This window comes from Mus caroli, unplaced genomic scaffold (assembly GCF_978045245.1).
Source record: "Mus caroli unplaced genomic scaffold, Mus_caroli_1 scaffold_8, whole genome shotgun sequence".
Taxonomy (NCBI): domain Eukaryota; kingdom Metazoa; phylum Chordata; class Mammalia; order Rodentia; family Muridae; genus Mus; species Mus caroli.
The window spans coordinates 3,336,394-3,357,440 of record NW_028227263.1 but is presented as its reverse complement, the minus strand read 5'-3'; the positions used below and the strand labels follow the sequence as shown (position 1 = coordinate 3,357,440).

At 47.1% G+C, this 21,047-nt stretch overlaps 1 protein-coding gene across 4 annotated transcripts in view; it reads right to left on the bottom strand.

The window, feature by feature from the left end:
* The window catches only part of Mob2 (MOB kinase activator 2), a 48,730-nt gene that overhangs the window by 9,783 nt on the left and 17,900 nt on the right, over positions 1-21,047 (bottom strand). The window contains exon 1 of one of the 4 annotated variants that reach the window (XM_029479464.2): positions 7,422-7,598. The exons of 2 other annotated variants lie outside the window; for them this stretch is intronic. In XM_029479464.2, the coding sequence (XP_029335324.1) occupies positions 7,422-7,531 (110 nt within the window). In that variant the 5' untranslated portion in view covers positions 7,532-7,598. Of the gene's footprint in view, positions 1-7,421; positions 7,599-21,047 lie in introns of those variants that run through there. One more of the 4 variants, XM_029479463.2, reaches the window with a different exon arrangement.

The following is a 21,047-nucleotide window of genomic DNA, read 5'->3' as shown; positions in this document are numbered from 1 at the left end:
TAAACTTCTTGTCTAGATTTCTTCAACAACAGATCCAAAAGATTTCTAACCAGACGTTTAATCAGTTGCTGTTACAGGATTACTGGTTCCTAGCTAGGAAGACAGAGACCTGAAACTCCTGATTTATACTCTGACACTGAAGATCAAGCTGGCCCTAAAGACTTCAGTGCCCCATTCAACAGGAAGTAGTCTAATGATTACATTGCTCCTTTCTTGACCCCTGGCTGTTTAGCAATACTAAACAAAAAAGGGAGTCTGTAGACCCCTAAAGGGGCTCAAGTGGCCAGCCCCCATCCCTGAGAATCTCCAACTGACAGGCTCTGCTCACAGAACACTCTAATAGCAATAATGGCCTGACCCAGGCCCTAGAGACACAGGTGGCCAAGCTCGGGGCTTAAAATTCTACCAATCCCTGAGCTCAAAAACCCACCAATCCCTGAGCTCACCTTAAGCTCAAGCTGTGAAATCTCACCAATTCCTACCCTGGAGATCCCTACCCTGGAGAGTTCCACCTCCAAAAACACCTGTGTCTGTGGTTCTCAGCCCTCCTAATGCTGTAACTCTTTAATACAGTTCCTCATCTTATGGTAACCCCTAACCATAAAATAACGGCACTGCTACTTCCTAACTATAATTTTGCTACTGTTATGAACTATAATGTGAATATCTGATATGTAACCCCTGTGGTTGCAACCCACAGGTTATATAAAGCCTATCTCCTGCTCAGTTTTTTGCTGCTTCTCGTCTGAGCAGATGCACCCACCCTCCTGTGTCTTATAAATCTCTTGTGTGAGGTTTGTTATGCAGTGTGACTTTGTGGTATTCCTTGGCTCCCAAATGCCAGGATACCTTTCCCCTCAGAGATGTAACACTTGCACTTGAGAAACCTTTCCCCTCTGAAGCCTAGCACTTACAATGGGAATACCTTCCCCTCAGAGCTTTAACACTTACACAAAGACATTCCGGAACAGAGGTCCTACAGGCCACACCAAGGCTCTTCCTTCCAGGCAGGCCAGTTCAGAAAGGTGCACAGCTACCAAAGCTTCAGAGGGAAGTACCTGGTTGCCAACCCACAGGGGGCACCCCAAGAACAAACTATCCTTCCCCAGTTGAGAGCTAACTCCTCCTTTATGTCTTGCTAATGTGCTCTACCACCAAGCAGCATACTTTCACTGGGGTATGGCTAGGGTATAACACCCCCACCTTGTTACCCTTCGTGGAGTGAATGCAAGAGAAAACAAAAACAACCCCTAGGGTTAAGGCTCTGCCTCAGCACTGAGACTCCCTCTACTAGTCCCCACGTAAAGGCAGAGGCAATTGGAGAACCCAGCCTCCTCACATTCCAGACTACACAGCACTCTTTGTTAAGTTTCTACCTTGTTTTGAAACTAGTTTTTAAAATAAAACTATGTTGCTCTGTTAACAGAAAGTGAGCTTATTTACGTCTATTTTAAACAATGAATATGTCTTTAAAATGTATTGCTTTCACTTGAACAGAAATCCTAAATTTATGGAGCAGCACACCCCAATCTCTCCCATGCTCATTCCTCCAGTCAAGGTACTCCTCAAACACTGGTGGCAGCACTGAGCCTTTAGCACTTGGTGAACAAGCTTCTAGGCAGGCACTGAGATGGGTGTGACCTTTATGAGAGGAGACCTACAGTGCCCAACTGCCAAGGATTACTTGGTCTGAGTTATCTATGGGGTGCTAGCCTACCAGAACAGATAATTCTGCTGAAGTCTCTGTCATGTAGCTAAGTCTATGAGTGGTTAGAAAGACTTGTTGACCTGAAGTCTCCCTGGTGAGCTCCTTGAGGTAGTCAAGTGAAGTAATCTACAGATGCTCCTGGCTGTCCATGTCAGACCAGCACACTAGATAGCAGGCCCTTCTAGGCACTGACCAAACAATGCTAGAAACAAAGGAGGCTCTACCAATCTCTGAACTGCTGGCACCCACAGGTCCGACACGGTGAGGCTTCAGGATGAGAGTACTGGGTGAGAAGTCTGAGAAGCACAATAAATGTTCACATAGCAAACCTGAGTCTTGTCCTCACATAATCAAATTAATTCTTCAGTAGTGAACTTTCTGACTTTTAAAATATAAGAGGTAAACTGATATTGGCATGAAGCCTTGTGACCAGAAAAGGATGTTTTCTGATCAGAAACTAATATGGCATTCTGTGGGAAGTGCTGGACAGTTGGAGGTCCAAGGAAAGAAACACAGTTTGGCCTTCTCTAGTAAGGCAACCAATTGCAAGGAGCAACAGCTATCCAAAGCCTACAACAGACCAGGAAAGTGAGGAGAGGTGCAGATCCAAGCAGAGGGGTCCTCTGTCCCAGAAGCAGTCTCCTTGTACCCACCCTGCTCCACAGGGATGAAAAGTAGCTAGACCACCCAGCAGGGAAGAACAGTATATTAAAGGAATGACTTCTAGGGTCTTGGAATCCTTGCAGTCAGGAGGATGGAAGTGGCAGTGCAGGAGGTAGCCTTTGACTCAGAGTCTCACCATGCCCTTTCCAGGTTAGCGCTGCCTGTCCAGATGAAGCAAAATGTAGGCCCTCAGGCCAGAGTACCAGCTAGATACCTGTCTTTTGTCCTGAGAACACAGGCAATTAGGCCAGCTACCATGCATGCCATCAGGAAGCAGCTGGCTTGGTTCTCAGCCCTGTGTTCCACACCCCTGAGAGGCTACATGGGGGTAGGGTGAAAGGTCTTTTTGACTGTGACCTATTTTTTCCTTTCTTGTGCTTTAAAAGGTTGCTGATGGTTTATTTAAGAGAAAGAGGATAGAAGAATGTTCCCTGAATGCCAGGGAAATGTTTTCCTTTCGGCTTCTCATGGCAGAGCTTAGCCTTAAAAGGCGATGTGTACTTGGCTTCCAGGGCAGGGCCAAAACAGCCAAAACCAGCCTTTAGGGTCCTGGCACAGCACAGGCTCTAAAGTAAACAGCACAGAAATCTGTTGGGGCTGAAGAACAGGTGTGGATGTACCATACAGAAAGAGCACTTTAAGGCCTCCTGGCATGAGCCCAGCCATGTAGGCTTTAGCCTCTCTTGTGGAGTTGTGCATAAGCTCCAGGAGGTGTTCTGCCAATGACTTTGGGGCACATCCACTACCCGTCCTCTGCACTTCTCTGAATCCTTGTCTTCCACTAGTGATGTGTGCTAAGTTCACCTACTATTCAGTCAGAAAGAAGAGACCCACCTCTCTAATGCTGGATCAGGCCTGTAGTGCCCTCAAAGGATACGTTTCCCTTGAGACTATCAACTACCTTCTGTCTTCTGTGTATCCTATCCTAGAAACCAAGACTACAGGGAAGGGGGCTGGTAAGGGCCAAGCTGTGAAGCCCTTTCCATGTTCTGTGGCTTGGGATGTTTACTTGCAAGCTAAAGGAAGTAAAGACAGGACAACTAGGAAGGTGGCTGGTAGGAACCAGCCATCAACATGGTTCCTGACCACAGCTGAGGCCCCATGCAGGAGGATATCCTATGAACAGTGTCCTACCCTTACTCCACTCACTTACAAGGGAGGAGACAGTTCCTCTGGGCAGAAGCTACTCCCCAACCTAGTGGGCAAAGGAGCCCCTAGAAGGCCTGCCTCCCTCTATAATAGGCCACAGGCACTTAGGGTAAAGTCAAAAGGCAGCAAGCGGATGCCATGCTAGTCATCAGCATGTGCACCCGAAGCCCCAAGCCTTTCCTGTTTTAGTCATATCCCCATTAGCTGCTGTCCCCCATTACATGGGGCCAACTTGGACCCTGGAACATAGTGCATTCTGGGACACTCTCCTGCCAACCTAAGTTTCTCAGTCCTAGTCACAGAGCCCTCACTCCAGCAAGAGGAACAAGAGGTCACACAGGGGCCAAATTCTGCTTGAGAAGAATATGGTAGTTGCTAGTAGAAAGGCCTCTTGATGGACACCAAAAGCCTCACTCCAATTTCTTTTCCTGAGGAGTTCTTAGCCAGGGCAATAGAATCACGTAGAGGACCAGTTTTAGCTCCTTTGCCAGTGTCTCTGTTTTCACATGGTAGGTTGGGCAAACAAATATCTCCCAGTCTCTGAGGCAAGGTGAAAAGACCATGGCATCAGTGGCTTGCCACACTTGCACACTTGCCTGAGGTCACAGGCTCTCCCAGCTTCCCTTATACCACTCACCACTGTGACCCATGTGGAGCGAGGACTATGCAGACAAAGCATTGAGTGAGCAGCACAGAGAATGTACTATAGGGGCCAGGGAGTGGGTGCCACATGTCAGTATACCCACAAAACTGCTATGAGCTCCTGGGAGAATACCCCCCAAGCAAAGCTCCCAACAGTGAGGATGAGGCTAGCCCCTAATGAGCATTTTACTTAAGTAAAATACCTACTTGAGAGTTATCCATGCTCTACCAGAATCATCTTCTTCTTGCCTCCCACACATCCACCTGGCCCTAGACTCCTTCTCCCTGCTTCAATATCTCTGCTGCCACAGTGCTCTGCCCACCCTGCCCATATGGCAAACCCCCCCCCAGTCCTCTAAGACCCCAACTATGAAATGTCACATCTTCTATTCTAGCTGGCCACATCCCATAACACTGAACTCTTTGACATCCCCAGCACCAGGTGTTAGCTAACCCCTTATTCAAAGTCTGACCAATGAAGAGCAAAAGAAATTTGCAGAGTTAATAACAAGAATCTCTATGACAATGTGGTGTCAATCATGAGGCTGGGATGGCTTTGATATTGTTGGTGGGAAGTAGGCTAGCAGCATTTTTCTGGGACCAGGATGATAAGATGCTATGTTCCCATCTGTTCTTGCCCTGCAGCCTCCCCACAAAGCCCCATTTAACTTCCTCAGCCTCTGACCCAACACAGATGCTCACAAAGCCAAGTACTCTAGGAGAGAAATGCTCAGAGTTGGGGGAGACATACATGGCAAGTCATGAGGACGAAGGACTTAAGAACACTAAGGTCTGAGGGTGGTGGGGGAGGCATCCAAGAGTCTTGAGACAAAGTACATCACTCCAAAGAAGTAAGGAACACTGAGTGTGGACATCTTAGGTCTCTAGAGAGACAGAGAATGTGTTTGCATCCCACCCTGCCACCTGAACAGCCCCAGCTAGGTAAACAGTGAGGGGCCAGATAGAGTGGGAATTTAGCAAGGAGGGACCAGAAGTTAACCTCTAGAGGCCTGGGGTTAACATTAAGGAAGGAGATGCTAACACTAAGGGGTTGGAGAATAACACTCAAGGGATGAATATTAATGACCAGGGAGTATGGTAAGCAGGCAGGGGCCTGAGGACCTTAAAGATACAAGCCCTCTCAGGCCAGGTCTGCAAAACACTATTTATTTAGGTAGAGCACAGCTAAAAGCTAAGAGGAGAGTGCTACTGGGGACTCCTATGTTCCTGGTCAGGGCAAGTATCCATGCTGCAGCCTACTCAAAGCACTAACTCTAAGCTTAATGACCTCTTTTCCCATCACTGTAGGAGCCCCTTTGACTACAGGGCACAAGCTAGCATGGCCCTCATAGCCTAGCTAAATACTCCCAGACTCTCCCCAAACTCTCACTGGTGAGTATAGTCACTCCTAATTACCATCTCTTGTGCAGCAATTATCAGGGCTTAGGTCTCCGTGGTGCTCAGAAAGCTCAGTTTTAACTCCTGAACCAAGTCCTCACTAACTCCACTGCCCAATGCCTGGCTTCATGGGCCAAGGCAGGAAGAGCCTTCCAGTCCTATTACCCTTCAGCACTACCGTACTACACAGGCTGGGCTGCTCAGAGCAGTGAAGAGGGTCACTGGAGCTCTCTCAAAAATATCTGTGCCCCTGTCCAGAAAGGTTAGTACTCCCCAGATAAGGCACACTTTCACTAATGTTCCTGACCCAGTAAAGGACTCACTCACCTGGAGAACAAGGCAGTGAAGAGACAGACACATTTGAGCTGAGGCATGCTTAGACAGTACCACTTATCCTCACTGAACTCAGTGTGATCCTCAGGAAGGCCAGGCTAAGGTGTCTCCCAATGGGACCTCCCTCAGTACAGGTAGCCAGGAGTCACTGGCAGGTGAGTGCCATTCCTTAGCCTCCCTGGAGCTGATGCTGGTATCTGTTAACCACACATATGCAGAAATATAAACGTTAACATATGTGTGCCCCTCTACTACTGCCATCAATCACATTCCAAATTAGGGCAGATGATGCCACCTTGCTGACATGCTCCTAAAACTTTACACCTTCATATTGAAATTGACAGCAGTTCTTGGCTCCTGCTTGCATCTCCTATGGATGCTCCCTGTCTGAATGCTCAGGTAATGATGAGGTAGCAGTGGCCCAGAGGAGCAGGTAGGGTAAGAGGTAACTAGGTATAGGTAGGTGCACAGAAAGATGTTCCAGAACTCATCAGCCAATTGCAAGGAGCTCTCACAGGCTGGATTCATGTCAAAGCCTCACCAAGAGCTCTATGCTTTGGGAGTTCACAGTTAAAAGGGGCACTGGAAAAGCAAATGCTATTTACTTTCATGTTAAATAATAATGGTCCTGCTGGGCACCGTGGCATACATCTTTAACCCTAACATATAAAGGCAGACAGATCTTTGTGAGTTCAAAGCCAGCCTAGTCTACATAGTGAGTCCAGGATAGCTAAGGCTATACAGTGAGATCATGTCTTAAAAAAAAAAAAAAGGAAGAATGAAAGGGAAGGAGGAGAACAGGACATGAAAGGGAAAAGAAAAGATGGATGACAGTGGCCCATTTTGTTAAGAGACAAACACAAGACTCCTACATGGAAGGGAAAACTAACTAGAGTCCAAAAGGCAGTGCCTCTTCCCTCCTGGCTGGGGAGTATAGCCCCAAATTGACTTGAAACTGCCATCCCATGAGCAAGTCAATCACACCCCCACCCCTCACTCATCTACTTACATTCCACACACACCCAGACTTGGAAAAGAACACCACTGCAGGTCAGAAAAGTCTGAGAAGCTTTCCTGGCAACACTCCAGAAGCAGTATCACATACATCAAGCACCTGGGATATAGCATGTCACTTCTCTGGACACTCAAGGGCAAGCTCTAGGACATACTAGCCTTGGGTAGCCAAGGTTTGTGCCAAAGAGAGACAGCCACTGGCCAAAAACACGAGCTCAAACAAACTTGCTGGTGATAAAGGCAAGCAGTCTAGCAGTTTCCAGAGGGAGCAGAGTAGGACTCCCGACAATCCAGGAGCTCATGTAGAAAAGGTCCAAAGCGGGTGGCTGTGCTCCTGGGTAGCATGCAATGAGCTCAGTTGCTAGACTGGCCAAGCTGCACCAATTACCCCAGCACCAACCCCACAGGTGGCACGCCTACTCCAGCACAGCAGGCTGCTTTACTGAGAAGGCAATCAGAGCCATAGCCAACCACCTCCCAGACACACTGCGTTTAAATTTGGGCAGGCTGTTACCTGAGCACTTTGCTGACTGCCTGAAGCACCATTTTACACCGAAGTCCAGTTTTGGGGGAACGGCTGAGCAGAGTTCGCTCTGAAGGGAGACTGTAGTGGTCTTCAACCATGATGTGAAGATTGCAGAGCTGGTGAGGGAAAGCGGGATCCAGGCAATGTAGCTCTCGGTTCCCTCCCTCGGAAGTGCCCTCCGCCCTTGCTCTAAGCCAATGAGGACCACAGCAGAGACAAACAGCTGCTCCTTTACATAGTAAGGGCTGCCCAGGCTGGTGAAATAGGGGAGTGTCTGAACTGCTTTTGCAAAGTGAAGAGCTGTCTGGGCAGGGTGGAATCAGCAAGGCCAGAAGGGAGGAGATAGGGTGGACCCAGCAGCTGGAAGGGCCGGTCAGAGAGATCCAAGTCACACCTGGAGGCCCTCCCTTGCCACCTAGACTAGACTCAACACAGCCTTGACAAGGGGGGCCTGGAGACTGAAGGCAAGCAGAGCTTCTTTAACAAGCACACTCAGAACAGGGATCAACAGGCCATTAGGGTCCCTGCAGAGTGGGCACTAGCTGCTACTACTCTGCAGGTGGGTGTCAGACCAGCTTTTTGAAAAGGGTCAACAGGCTTCGGGGGAATCTGGAGGACACAAAGCTGGTTCTGGGCAGTGCTGTTCCTCAGGTCTGCCAGTCAGGATAACTGCCACTATGAGCCATAGGCAGCAGGAATATCTGGAACACCTCATGGGCACCTAAATTATGTAGTGAAAGCCTTGTTTATGGGAGACTACCAAGCCTCAGAAGTCAGATACCTGGGAGTGGTCACTCCCACCCCATCTCATCCTGGGCTCCACTGCAGTGTCAGAATAGTCAATATGGACTGACAGGGAGGCACTGCCCCCAAGCTCCACTATGGTTTGGTGGGAGTCAAGCTCCCATTCTCCTGTCAACCAAGAGATGGACACTGTAGAACTTCTCCTCAGAGGTAATAGGTATAGGACTCCCCAGAGCTCCCAGTGACTAAACCACCTTCCAAAGAGTATACACTGGAGGGATCCATGGCTCCAGCTACATATTTAGTAGAGGATTGCCTTATTTGGCATCAATAGAAGGGGAGACCCTTGGTCCTGTGGAGTCTTGATGCCCCAGCGGGGGATGCTAGAGTGGTGAGGTGGGAATGGGTGGGTGGGTGGGTGGGTGGAGGAGTACTTACTCTCATAGAGGCAAAGGGAAGCAGGGATGGGATGGGGATGTTTCTTATGTTTTCCCCAAAATTAAACAAAGGCTATGGGATGAAAAAGGGAGATGGTCTTCTCTTAACCTCTCACTAAGGGTCCTCTCTGAGCCAGGAACCCTGGCTCTCCTGCTAAGCCGTCTGTAAGGTCTCCCACTGTACAGAGCTCTCTCCTCTCAGGAAGAGAAAGGCCACAAGTAAGCAGGTGAGTGCTGAAAAACTGGGCCCTACCTCCTGAAGGGTGATCTGGTTACAAGAAGCTGAGCCTCTGAATAATATACTTCCTTCTAGTAGTATATAAAAAAGTGCTAGATGTGTGAAAAAGCAAAAAAAAAAAAAAAAAAAAAAACAACAACAAAAAAAAAATGCAAACTAGGACCAAGAGAGAAAGCCAGTGCAAACAGATCCTGAGAGGACAATGATCCTGAATAACTAACCCCATAAGCAGGTATGTGTCAACTTTTAGAAGTTAAAAACAGTATTCAAACAAACACACACAGATGTCAAACTGTTATACTGTGAAATGAGACCTTAGTGACACGAGAAGGCAGGGTAAGCCAAACAGCTGGCTAAAGAACAGATAGAAGGCAAGAACCTGCAAATTTCATGATGGATGGAACTAGATCCTGAGTAAGATAACCCAGACACAAAAGAACACACATGATATGTACTCACTTGTAAGTGGTTACTAGCCCAAAAGTTCAGAATACCCACGATTCAACTCACAGACCATATGAAGCTTATGAAGAAGGAAGACCAAAGTGTGAATGCTTCAATTCTACTTAGAAGGTGGAACAAAATAATCACAGGAGGTAGAGGGAGGGAGGTAGAGGGAGAGAGGTAGAGGGAGGGAGGGAGGGACCTGGAAGGGAAGGGGAAGGGGAGGCAGGATCCTGTATGGAAAAAGACAGGAGAGAGTCCAGAGGATTAGAAAAATGAATAGAAATACGGAGCAGTGGGAGGTGGGGAACTATGGGTAGCCACTAGAAAGTCGCAGACACCAGGGAAGGAAGAGGTTTCCAGGACCCAACAGGGATGATATTAGCTTAAATACACAACAAAGGGGAGACAGAACCAGTAGAGACCACCTCCAGCAGATAGGCAAGACCCTCAGTTGAGGGATTGGGCCACCCATCCATCTCAATTTTTTTTTTCAAGAATAGGTTTCTCTGTGTAGCCCTGGCTGTCCTGGAACTCAATCTGTAGACCAGGCTGGCTACAGAACTCAGAAACCTGCCTGCCTCTGCCTCCCAAGTGCTGGGATTAAAGGCATGCGCCACCACTGCCTGGCCATCTCAAAATTTTTAACCCAGAATTGTTCCTGTCTAAAGGAAATGCAGGGACAAAAAATGGAGCAGAGACTGAAGGAAAGGCCATCCAGAGACTATCCCACCTAGGGATCCATCCCATCTGCAGACACCAAGCTTCAACACTATTGAGATACACACACACACACACACACACACACACACACACACACAGAGCTATACCAGGCTCCTGTCAGCAAATGCTTCTTGGGTGTATACATTGCAACAGTGTATACATATGCAGATATTCACAGCCAACCAACAGGCTGAGCCCAGGGACGCCAATGGAAAAGTTAGAGGAAGACTGAAAGAGCTGAAGGGGACTGCAACAGAATAACAATATCAACCAACTGGACTCCCCAGAGCTCCCAGTGACTAAACCACCTTCCAAAGAGTATACACTGGAGGGATCCATGGCTTCAGCTACATATATAGTAGAGGATTGCCTTATTTGGCATCAATGGAAGGGGAGGCCCTTGGTCCTGTGGAGTCTTGATGCCCCAGCGTAGGGGGATGCTAGAATGGTGAGGTGGGAGTGGGTGGGTGGGTGGAAGAGTAGTCTGATAGAGGCAAAGGGAAGAGGGGATAGGATGGGGGTTTGCAGAGGGGAGATGGGGAAAAGGGATGACATTTGAAATGTAAATAAATAAAATAACCAATAAAAAAATAAAGAAAAACTTTTAAAAAGGCGAGAACTGAAAAAGGTGAATCAGTGCTCTGTAGTGGTGGAAACACAGAGGCTGGCCAAAAGGTACAAAGCCCAAAGTCCAGGGAGGGATCAGGACAGAAAACCATCAAAAGATTTATCAAGGACAGAGGCATGATCCAATTTATGTTCCTCAGAAGTTTAACTGGTTGTGGTATGTGCTAATGGGAATGGAGTAAGAAATCTGGGCTAGCAGTTTGTCCAAGCATTGAGATACCTGGGGTGGGAAGAAGCACTTGCTCTGGAGACAGTGCCATGGCCTGATGGTGAACTTGGTATGGATGGTGGAAGAGACAGCATCCAGCCACTCCATACCTGCATCACTTTATTCTGTCTTACTACTAAGATTAACCTGAAGCTGGGGAATCTTAAAGAGAGGGCTTATTTAGCTTACAATTCTGAGTTCAGGGGCCCCCATCTGGCAACTGTCAAGACTAAAACCAACCAGCCACAACAATAACAACAACAACCCCCTCAAATATCCTTTTTTATTATTATTACTTGATGTGTATGGGTGTTTGTCTGCATGTCTATCTATACATGTGTGTCTGGTACACATGGAGGCCAGAAGTCAGAGTTACAGATGGTTGTGAACTGCCATATAAATGCTGAGAATCAAACTTCCAGTCTTCTGGAAGATTAACCACTGAGCCACCTCTCCAGCTTCATATCAACTGCCTTTTTGCTGACTAAATTCCAAGGTATCATACGAAAGATTTCTCTAATCCTAGTCACCCATTGAAGCTCTTGGCTCTGAACATCATGACAGGAATCAATCTCCACTGATGAATGTCTCATACTGGACATTAAAGTCAATAGGCTTGGGGGGGACAACACCACCTATCAGGATGGCTAAAATAAAGTGCTAACAAAAACATGGAACAAGTAGATTCCTTGATCGTTATTGGATGAAATCTAAAATGACCAGCTAGTCTGGCAAACAGTTTGAAGGTATTCTAAAAAGTGAAACATGCAATTAACATATGACTCAACCACTTCTCTCCTGGGCATGTGACCTAGAGACATGAAAACTATGTCAAAACAAAGGTATGAAATCATTCAGTGGAGAAAGGAATGTGTTGGTAAGAAACAATGGTAAGCCCCATCTCACACCCAGATGCATCAGAGAACTAAACACAACCAAAGCTCAGCAGTGCCTCTGCCAAACTCAGAGCAGGCAAAGTTATTCTGAATATAAACAGCACTAAATTAAAAAGAGAAAAAAGGATCTCACCAACATTTAAACATACCCAAACTTTGTTTTAATGCTACTAAAAATAAACATACTTGGGGATGGAAAGATGGCTCAGTGGTTAAGAGCACTGGCTGCTCTTCCAGAGAACCTGGGTTCTATTCCCAGCATTCATGTAGCAGCTCACAAATATCTGAAACTCAGTTCTAAGGCATCTGATAACCATTTCTGGCCTCTGCAGGCAACACCTGTGTACCAGGCACACACATGGTACATACACATACACACAGGCAAAACATTTATATGCCTAAAATAAAAATAAATTAATCATTAAATTAAAAAAATGAATAAAGTAGGTAACCATAACTTGCATGTACCAAACAAAATACTTTTATCTGCACTAAGTACAGAAGTCCTACAACTCAATGATTTAAAGATAATCTTGTTTTCAAGAAGAGCTAAAGACTGAACAAGATATGTTACAAAGGCAGACAATCACACAGTGTTCTGGCTAGTTTTATGTCAACCTGGCACAAATTAGGATCATCTGGGAAGAGGTCATCTTAACCCAGGAAATGCCTCTATAGGATTGTCCTATAGGCAAGTCTGTAGGATATTTTCTTGATTGATAATTGATATGAGAGGACACAGCCCACTGTAGGTGGTACAAACCTGGGTAGGTCAAAGGTGGTATAAGAAAGCAGGCAGAGAAAACTATGGGGAGCAAACTGGTAAGCAGCATTCCTCAATGGCCTCTGCATCAGTTCCTGACTCCAGGTTCCTGCCTTGATATCCTGCCCTGAGTTCCCTGGATGATAGACCACAAGCTTTAAGATGAAAAAAACTTCTTTCCTCCCTAAGTTGTTTTTGGTTACAGTATTTTATCAAAGCATAAAACCCCTAACTAATAGATATCATAGCTCAGCAGTTAAGAGCACTGACTGCTCTGCCAGAGGTCCTGAGTTCAATTCCCAGCACCCTCATGCACACATCTGCCTTTAGTTTACATACTTGAGGCAAATTCCTGACTGAGAAGCTCCAGGGCCCACAGACCCACTCTAGCCAGGAACATAGATCTCAAAACAAAGTAGCCATCTCAGTGCCCTACTGTGCCCAAGCAAAGTAAGTGTATCCTCCAGACATATATTGGACAGTCTAGTTAACTGCTCCGGGTTAAGTAAATAATGCTGCTACCAGCCATGCGACCTAAGTCACCTTACAAAAAGCAGAGGCACGCCAGGTCCCAGTCCATTGGGAACATACCTAATCAAGGCTATAGGAATTCCTCACATGCCACATGACTGTAGAAAAGACTCCCTGAACAAAATCTAGAGTGACCAACTGCAGTATTCTATTAGCCTATGCTTAGTTGTATTGGAAGCAGCAGCTCTCTGCTCCTCCCTGAGTTATAGAGCCTGCAAGATCCCAGGCAGTATAGCCAAAGAGCCAAGGTTGGGCAAAAGGAGCACTGCCTGCTCACTGCCAGAGAGCAAGAACTCCTAGGGTGAAGATTCCTTTGTCCCAGACTCCTGGCAATCCCTCCTCCAGAGCCCAGGAGCCTCAGGCAATGAGTCACAGGGAGACAATCTTTATTCTGCTTACTTCCAGACAGTTCATACTCTTTTCCTGGTGTGCCATAGGGTTCAAAACTATGATGCTGGGTTGTACCTTTCCAGCTGGTGAAGGAAGGCTCCCTAACACCCTTCATCCTTCTCCATGAAGGCCTCCTGCACGCAAGTGCCTCATCCACCCTATGTGGCTACACCAAGAGATTCTGGATGGCAGATTATCCCACTCAGGGGCTCATCTTATCAGCTCCCTTCAAGGGAATGAGTAGTCTGAGTAAATGGAAGGGTAGAGGTAGCCAAGATGACTAGCAGTAGCTACAGACTCCCTTCTGACTATAGGGCGTCCACACCTGCTAGGTGATAGCCTTTACATGGAGGCTTCTGGGCTAGAACCAAACTTTGTTGCCAATTCCAGAGTAATTTCAGGCTAGACTAGGTCTTGAGAAACCTCTATGTACCAGGCAGCACAAAAACTGGCACAAGGCTGAAGAGATGGCTCAGCAATTAAGAGCACTTGTTCTTACAGAGAATGTGAGTTCAATTCCTAAGATCCACATAGTAGCTCACAGCCACCTATAATTCTGGTTCTGGGGATGTTCAATGCCCTCTTCTGACCTCCATGGGCATCAGGCATATACATTGTGCACAGATATACATGTGAGGAAAAACTGATATACATAGAATAAAATAAATGAATCTTAAAAATCAGTTAAATCCCATTAAAAGAAAGAGAAGAAAAAAAGAAAGGAAGGAAGGAAGAGGAAGGAAAGAGGACAGAAAGAGGAAGGAAGGAAGGAAGGAAGGAAGGAAGGAAGGAAGGAAGGAAGGAAGGAAGGAAGGAAGGAAGGGGCACAAAAGCAACTTAAGAAAAGCTTCAACCTTTCACTAACATCCTAGCAGTCACAAGAAAAGGAGCTGCCATGAAGGCTGGAGACACATGGAAAGCTTTCAGAACCAGCTTACTTACCAGCATCGTGCACCCAGGAAAGGAAACTAAGGTAGAGGTTGGTAACTGAGGCAGGCCCGCCCTTGAGGTGGGGTCTGACCCAGTCCTTATACCTCAAGGCTGTTGTTCCACGTGGTTTCCTGTACTGGCAGCTAGCACTGGAGCTTTTATCCTTGACCACTTCCAAGAGTACAGTACACAGGGTAAGGAGGCAACCATATTTACACCCATGTGGTGATGCTCCTGTGCTAGGACTCCATGGCCCTTCACAAAGAATCTTGTGCTTGGTTCTGTCCACTCCTACTCAAGATGAGATATCCCACTCCTTCTCAGGGTTGCAGAGACAAAGCCGCTGTGAGCTCTACCCCTGAACCCACCACTGCTCCCACAAGCCAGCCAGTGATATTTGAACTCAGTACCTGTCTCTTCACTTGATGAACTGAGAAGACAAGGACAGAAATATCCTTTCCTGTCTGTCAGGAGGAGCGCCCTTCCACAGCTGTCAATCTGGACAGGACAGGTCAACATAAAATGTAGAAAGGTGTAGGCAGCATACCAGGGGACCCCAGCTACAAGAGGAAGCCAAGTGGAACCACCTCATGCCGTGTAAACTCACACAACTCAGCTACAAGAAGTTAGCAAGAACCCCTCCTCCAAGGCAGCAAGCAGAGGACTCGCAGGGGCCACACAGCAGGCCAAACACCCTCCTAAAGTAAAGGTTAGGCACTGATTGTGAGGAAGTAGCACAAGGTAAGACTGGAAACAAAGTGCTGCCTGGTACAATCAAGAGGGAAAAGGAGGAAAGGCAAGAATTCCAGGACAAATTTAGAAGGCAAAGAAATGCACCACCGTGCCACACAAATCCTTCAGTTCCAAGCTCTTGTCCCACCAGAAACTGAACAATTAAAGAGGCTGTTGGAGCCTACACAGTCAGCCTGCCTGGCCCAGCTCCTGTACCAACAGAGGGTCGAGGTGTTAAAGGGCCTAAGCATCACTTTCTTTGGACTTCCTATGCTCACAAACTATACACATGGCAAATGGGAAGGAGGTCTAGGGAGGAAGGAAGACTTGTGTTATGGCTAAGGCATGCCCTGTACTAGAGACATAGAACCAGTTCTAGGCTCATCTGCAATCACAGGTGGGACCTACACCCACCAAGTAGACTGCTCACCATTCCCAGGAGCTTGTAGGTTCCAAAACCAAGTCCATTCATAGCAGGAAGACTGTGACATCCTGTCTATCACACACCCTTGGCATGTCACCAAGCTGTACAGGCCCTGAGCACAGACAGCCAGAAAAGGGCAATGGCCAGCCCTGCCAAGCTGCCCCTCCCTGTCTAGTGGTATAAAAATCTCAGCTGCAAAATATAGCCCAGCTCAGTCCACAGGGACGAGGCAGGGAGCCCTGACAAGAGGGAGGCAGCAGTTCTGACAAGGTTGGCTAGATGGAGCAGAGCTGCTCTGAACTTACTGGGTGTCTCTGCTCTTTGAGTGTTGGGTTCCAATCCTGCCCATCCATGTTATATACTAGGCAAAGAACAGAGACCTTATTGTGGTACTCTTAACAAAAACAAAAACAAAAACTGAGTATCAGTAGGGTTTAGGTAGGTTTCCCTCCTCCCCCCAAAAAAGAAAAGCCTGAAATCCAGAAGAAAAAAATATAGAGAAACTGTCTGTCTGAGGAAAATGAAAGGGAACTTCTATGGAAGGATAAAAGGCATCTCCAGAAAAGAGTGCAGAGGATTCCAATGCAGATAGCTCCACTGAGGACTGGTCACTGCCCCAGTCCATCAGGAGCCCACCTGATGCAGGTGGAAAAGCCTAGGCCTACTGTCACAGAAGTGCAGCTTCAATCACACAGCATGGTATACACCCCTCCACGTGCTCTAAGGAGGAGTCAGAAACCACCAAGTAGTCTCTTAAGATCTGAGAGGTCAGTGCAGTACCTGGTATTTGTGTGCAGCCCTTGTTTGTTGTGTCACAAATACCAGGTAAGGGAAGTGTCCAGGCCTTACCAGGGCTCTGTCAGTCTTTGTCATTTTGTACAGGGAAAGACTGCGTGGGTAGAAGAGCAGGACTCCAAACCGACACAGGGCACTGGTCCTTCACTGGCCACCTGTTCCAACCCAACAGCTGCAGGTCACCAGGCAGGCAGGCTGTCCCCTCAAAGGCACATTCCTCTCTAATTGAAAATGTTTTTGCATTTAAAGACGGGGGAGGCATTAGATGTAGGAGTGGCCTGTGTTCTGAAAGTGAGAGGAACAGCAGAGCAGGTGCCAGGGCCCATCCTTCACATCCTTCAAGGAGGCAGCAATTAAGAGGCTGTGGCTTCTGGAGAAGACCTGAGGAAATGCCTGACAGCACTGTCTGCCACCTCACTAGATGGTCATGGCAGGGTAATTTACCTTTCAGTACCTTGCTAACCCTGGCCCAACTTTGGCCCTTGGCCAAAGAAAGCCTTCTCAAAGCCAAGCTTGCCCAAATCGCTCTTGGATCCAAGTTTTCAGCACTCATCTTGACCCATCTCCTGCTGATATAACATAATAATACCTAGGTGGGAAATTTATAATAGACTCAGCTCATTCAGTTCTCAATTCCTAAGTCCAAGAAGCTGGCATCTGGTGAAGGCCTCCATGCTATGGCATTCATAGCAAAAAGCAGAAGGGTAAAAAAGGAAAGAACAAACAGGAATATTGCCTATGCATAATACTAGCATGAACACACTTAAACCTGAGCAGTCCTTTTTTGCTCTGACTGCTCAGACTTGGGGTCTCTATGGCCTCCCATGACCTACAGGTGCTAGCATACACAGCCCTTCTTCAAACCCCAGAATTTGCTGTGCCCTCTGCCCACAGGTTCCCACTGCTCCTGAAGGTCTTTATGAATTTTCCCAAGGTTACTCAGGAATACCATCCTCCTTGTCCTGCCTAGTCTATAGGTTGTTGACACCTGAATCCTAAAGAAGGATCCAACAGCAGAGGGACAATGCCGTAGGTTCAACCGTTTACAAATCAACCTCAAGGAGAGGTCTACTCTACTCAAAAATAGTACTAAAAGGCAAGGAAGACAATATACACAACTGGGGTGGGAGAACAAAAGGCCAACAAACAAAAGGGAAAAAAAAAAAAGAAACAACTAAAGACAATGACTATCACCATGGTCCATCACAGCAGGCCAGGCATTCCCTGCCCAGAGTCCACCTCACAGAGTGCTTCAGCATGCAAATCATGAACACCCATGGACCAAAAAGTCTGACTTTTTTTTTAAAGCAATTCATCACAAACATCTAAACTCATAGTAACTTACAAATAATGAGGCTGAATGAAGCACTGATTTTAGAATGACACATCAGAAAAAACAAGATAGCCCTTACCTTCATGAAGGCTACAAGATTGTTTTTCTACAAAGACAGCAGCTGGTGAAGTAGGAGGTCCATGTAGTAGGAGGTCTGGGCATGTCAGGGGCATCAATCCCCTCTCGGGTAGACTCTAGGGCATCCAGAGGAAGCCTGCACTGCAGATTCCCGTGCACGGTAGATGGGTTGGCTCCACACCTGCCCTACATCTTAATCAGCACACAGGCCTATGACAGGGCCTTTGTTCCACACCTATCCCATAATAAATGTCACTACTGTGACCCTGAAGGTCAGGGACTCCATCATGTCTAAGTCCATGTCCTGGCTTAAGGCTTCAGAACTGATGTACTTGGGCTGGGGATACAGCTCAGTAGTAGGGTACTTCCTTAACATGCACAAAGGTATGGGTTCCACCCCCTACCCCTCGCCCAGCACCAAAAGTGGGGAAAAAACCGAAAGAAACTAAGAAAACAAAACCGTAACTGTTTCCAAGGTGATTTGTTCCAACGACTAAATGATACCCAGCTAGCTATGTTCTCTCTTCCCTGGGTAGACTTGTCAATCATTGTCTTGCCAAAATATACAGGGAAGGATGCATTAAACCAGGTCACTGGAGATGACACACACAAATTCATCATAGCTTAACACTGTGTACCTACCTCATATCCAACACACACAAAATTCTGCAACCACTTTTAGGTGGTCTTATGGCTCCCTTTCCCTCCGGTGCAAAGTCTTGCCAGCCACAATTCTGGCAGTGATATGACCCCCAAACCCACGGCAATCTGTGAAAGGGGATAATAGCAGACCATAATCTTTAAGCAGGGTTGCTATCTAAATAGGGTCAATGATGTGATAAATTACAAGCCCTTCCTCTGGACATCCCTTCCAAAAACAAAAAAAACAAAACAAAACAAACAAGCAAACAAACACCCCCTCTATGTCATTCCCTATAAAGAGCCAAGAGGACCAGACATAAACAGAATGGACATGTTCCCATGGCTATCCTTACTGCTCTTGAGATGTAGGAGTGGTCAAAGGCAACCTGAAACCATTAAAACAAAGTATCAGTAATGAGGATGGTGGGTCAAAATAAACAAGGTCAAAGGTGATCCAATTAGAATAATCTCTTTCGCCCACTGGACTGTCAGAGATTTAAATTGCTAGTGTCTCCCTAAGCTGGCACAGATGAGCACTCAGATTCTCCCACCACTCCTGGGACAGGGCACAACTGGTCTTAGGGCATGGCTCCTGGGTCCCACGTGCATGTGTACAGACACACCTCAGGGCGTAGGCTGCTAGGCACTAGCCCCAATGCCAGCTCTGCACTTGGTATTGGATATGCTCTTACTATGCAGAGCTTCCTCCAGCCTTCTCTCATTAACCCCACAGCAACTCAGGAAAGTCAACCAACCACAGAGTAAAATCACAAAAGAGTAACTGTTCTTTGTACTGTAAACAGGATCACTGTGGGGCCCTAAGTGGTCAAGAGTGCCCTCTTGTGGAGACAAGGGCTAGCCTAGCCTAGCCTAGCCTGCGTGCAGTTACAACCTGGTGTGGGGGTAGGATGACACATATAGGGATGGGACATACTAACATGTGGATAAATAGCCAGTTCTTCTCAATCATCTTTGGTGGATTCCACGTGGGCTGCCTCGGTCTGGGCCAGCAGGTTCCAGGCCTACAATCCTTTGAGGTCTTCAGAAAACTAGAGAGCACAGGTACTGCAACACAGTGGTTGCAAGGTCCTGAAGGAGCAATAATTTCTTGGGCATTGCCTCCACAGAGGCCCTCCATGCAGGCCAGGTGGGCTCTGCAGAACCAGACTTCCTGGGCTCATCAACCTCTGTGATTCACCTTCTTACTTGTGAAGTGAAAATAATGGCTCAGGTGTGTTCAAGAGAGCAGAATATAGCACTTTTCTAGAAATACGGCAATAGCCCAGGACACCCTTGGCTGAAAATGGAAAGGCTATCAATACTTGAAGAATGTCTGGACAGATTGCTGTGAACATGAAGAATTTTCCAGCTGCCAGACAGATGATGTCAAATACTAGCTGCATTGACAGGGCCATCCCTGTCTTATGCCCCAGACAAGCCTAATCCAACAAGCCACCTCTGTACCAGTACCCAGCTCTTTTGCTTGCAGAGATACACACCTACAACTCACCTGCTGTCTCTCATCCTCTGTCCCTGCACCCTACTCCTGACCATGCAAGCCTTCTCGTGTTCACTTCTCTGTGTTCCTTCTTTACTTCACCCTTACTCAGCCTTACTCTTGCCTTAGGGCCCGGCTGGACCTAGCCTATGCTCACTGCCATCTGCCATCTCTCTGCCTAGGTAGCTCATTCCACAGAGAACAATGAGAGGCGGCCTCTACAGTAGATGTAAGGGATGTGATCATAGCTCCAACAAGTCATACTTATGAGATAGAAAACTGTATCTAGCTTACCCCTCACGCCCTCTATACCTTCCAAGCTTTCCTGATCCAGGCTTCCATTTTCAGGGAGGGTTTAAGTGATGATGTCCATCTAGTATATGCATTACTTGTACCCTGAAGTAAATACTGAGTCAAGGCTCAAGAAACATACTTGGGCCACTTTGCAGACTGCAGACAGCAGCAGGGAGCCTGAACAGGGCTGAGGGACACATACATGAGGATACAGTAGATACCAGAGCCGAGCAGACCACAAAAACTGGCTCAGGATGGAACATGGTGTTCATAAATATAGTGAAAGCTATAACAGGTGACAGACCTTCAGTCCAAAGTGCTTACAGATATATGAATCTTAAACTGGCACTTCTGAAAGACAAATAGGGTTGGCTTCTTCATTCTGAGAGTTGGCAAACTGAGGAAAAAAAACAAGCATATACCCTGGCTTTCTTGGGGGTGCTCCGGCAGGCACGAGAGACACTTCTTTTTTTTTTTTTTTTTTTTTTTGGTTTTTCGAGACAGGGTTTCTCTGTTTAGCCCTGGCTGTCCTGGAACTCACTCTGTAGACCAGGCTGGCCTCGAACTCAGAAATCGGCTTGCCTCTGCCTCCCGAGTGCTGGGATTAAAGGCGTGCACCACCACAACCCAGGATAACCATGTAGTGACTCTTGTGTTAACACAATTAACTCATTTCAGACCTGAAGGCCTGGCTTGGTCTGTCCTCAGGTCCAGCCTTGTGATGAGGTCACAGACACTTCCTTCCTCACAAGCAGTTTCCATAGAAGAAATGGCCCTTCTGGGTCCTCCCTTTCCAACCTCAGGACACAACGTAATCAGCCACATCCACCACACTTCCTGAATAACAGCTGTAGAACCATTTATCATGGGTGTGTGCAGAGGACGCC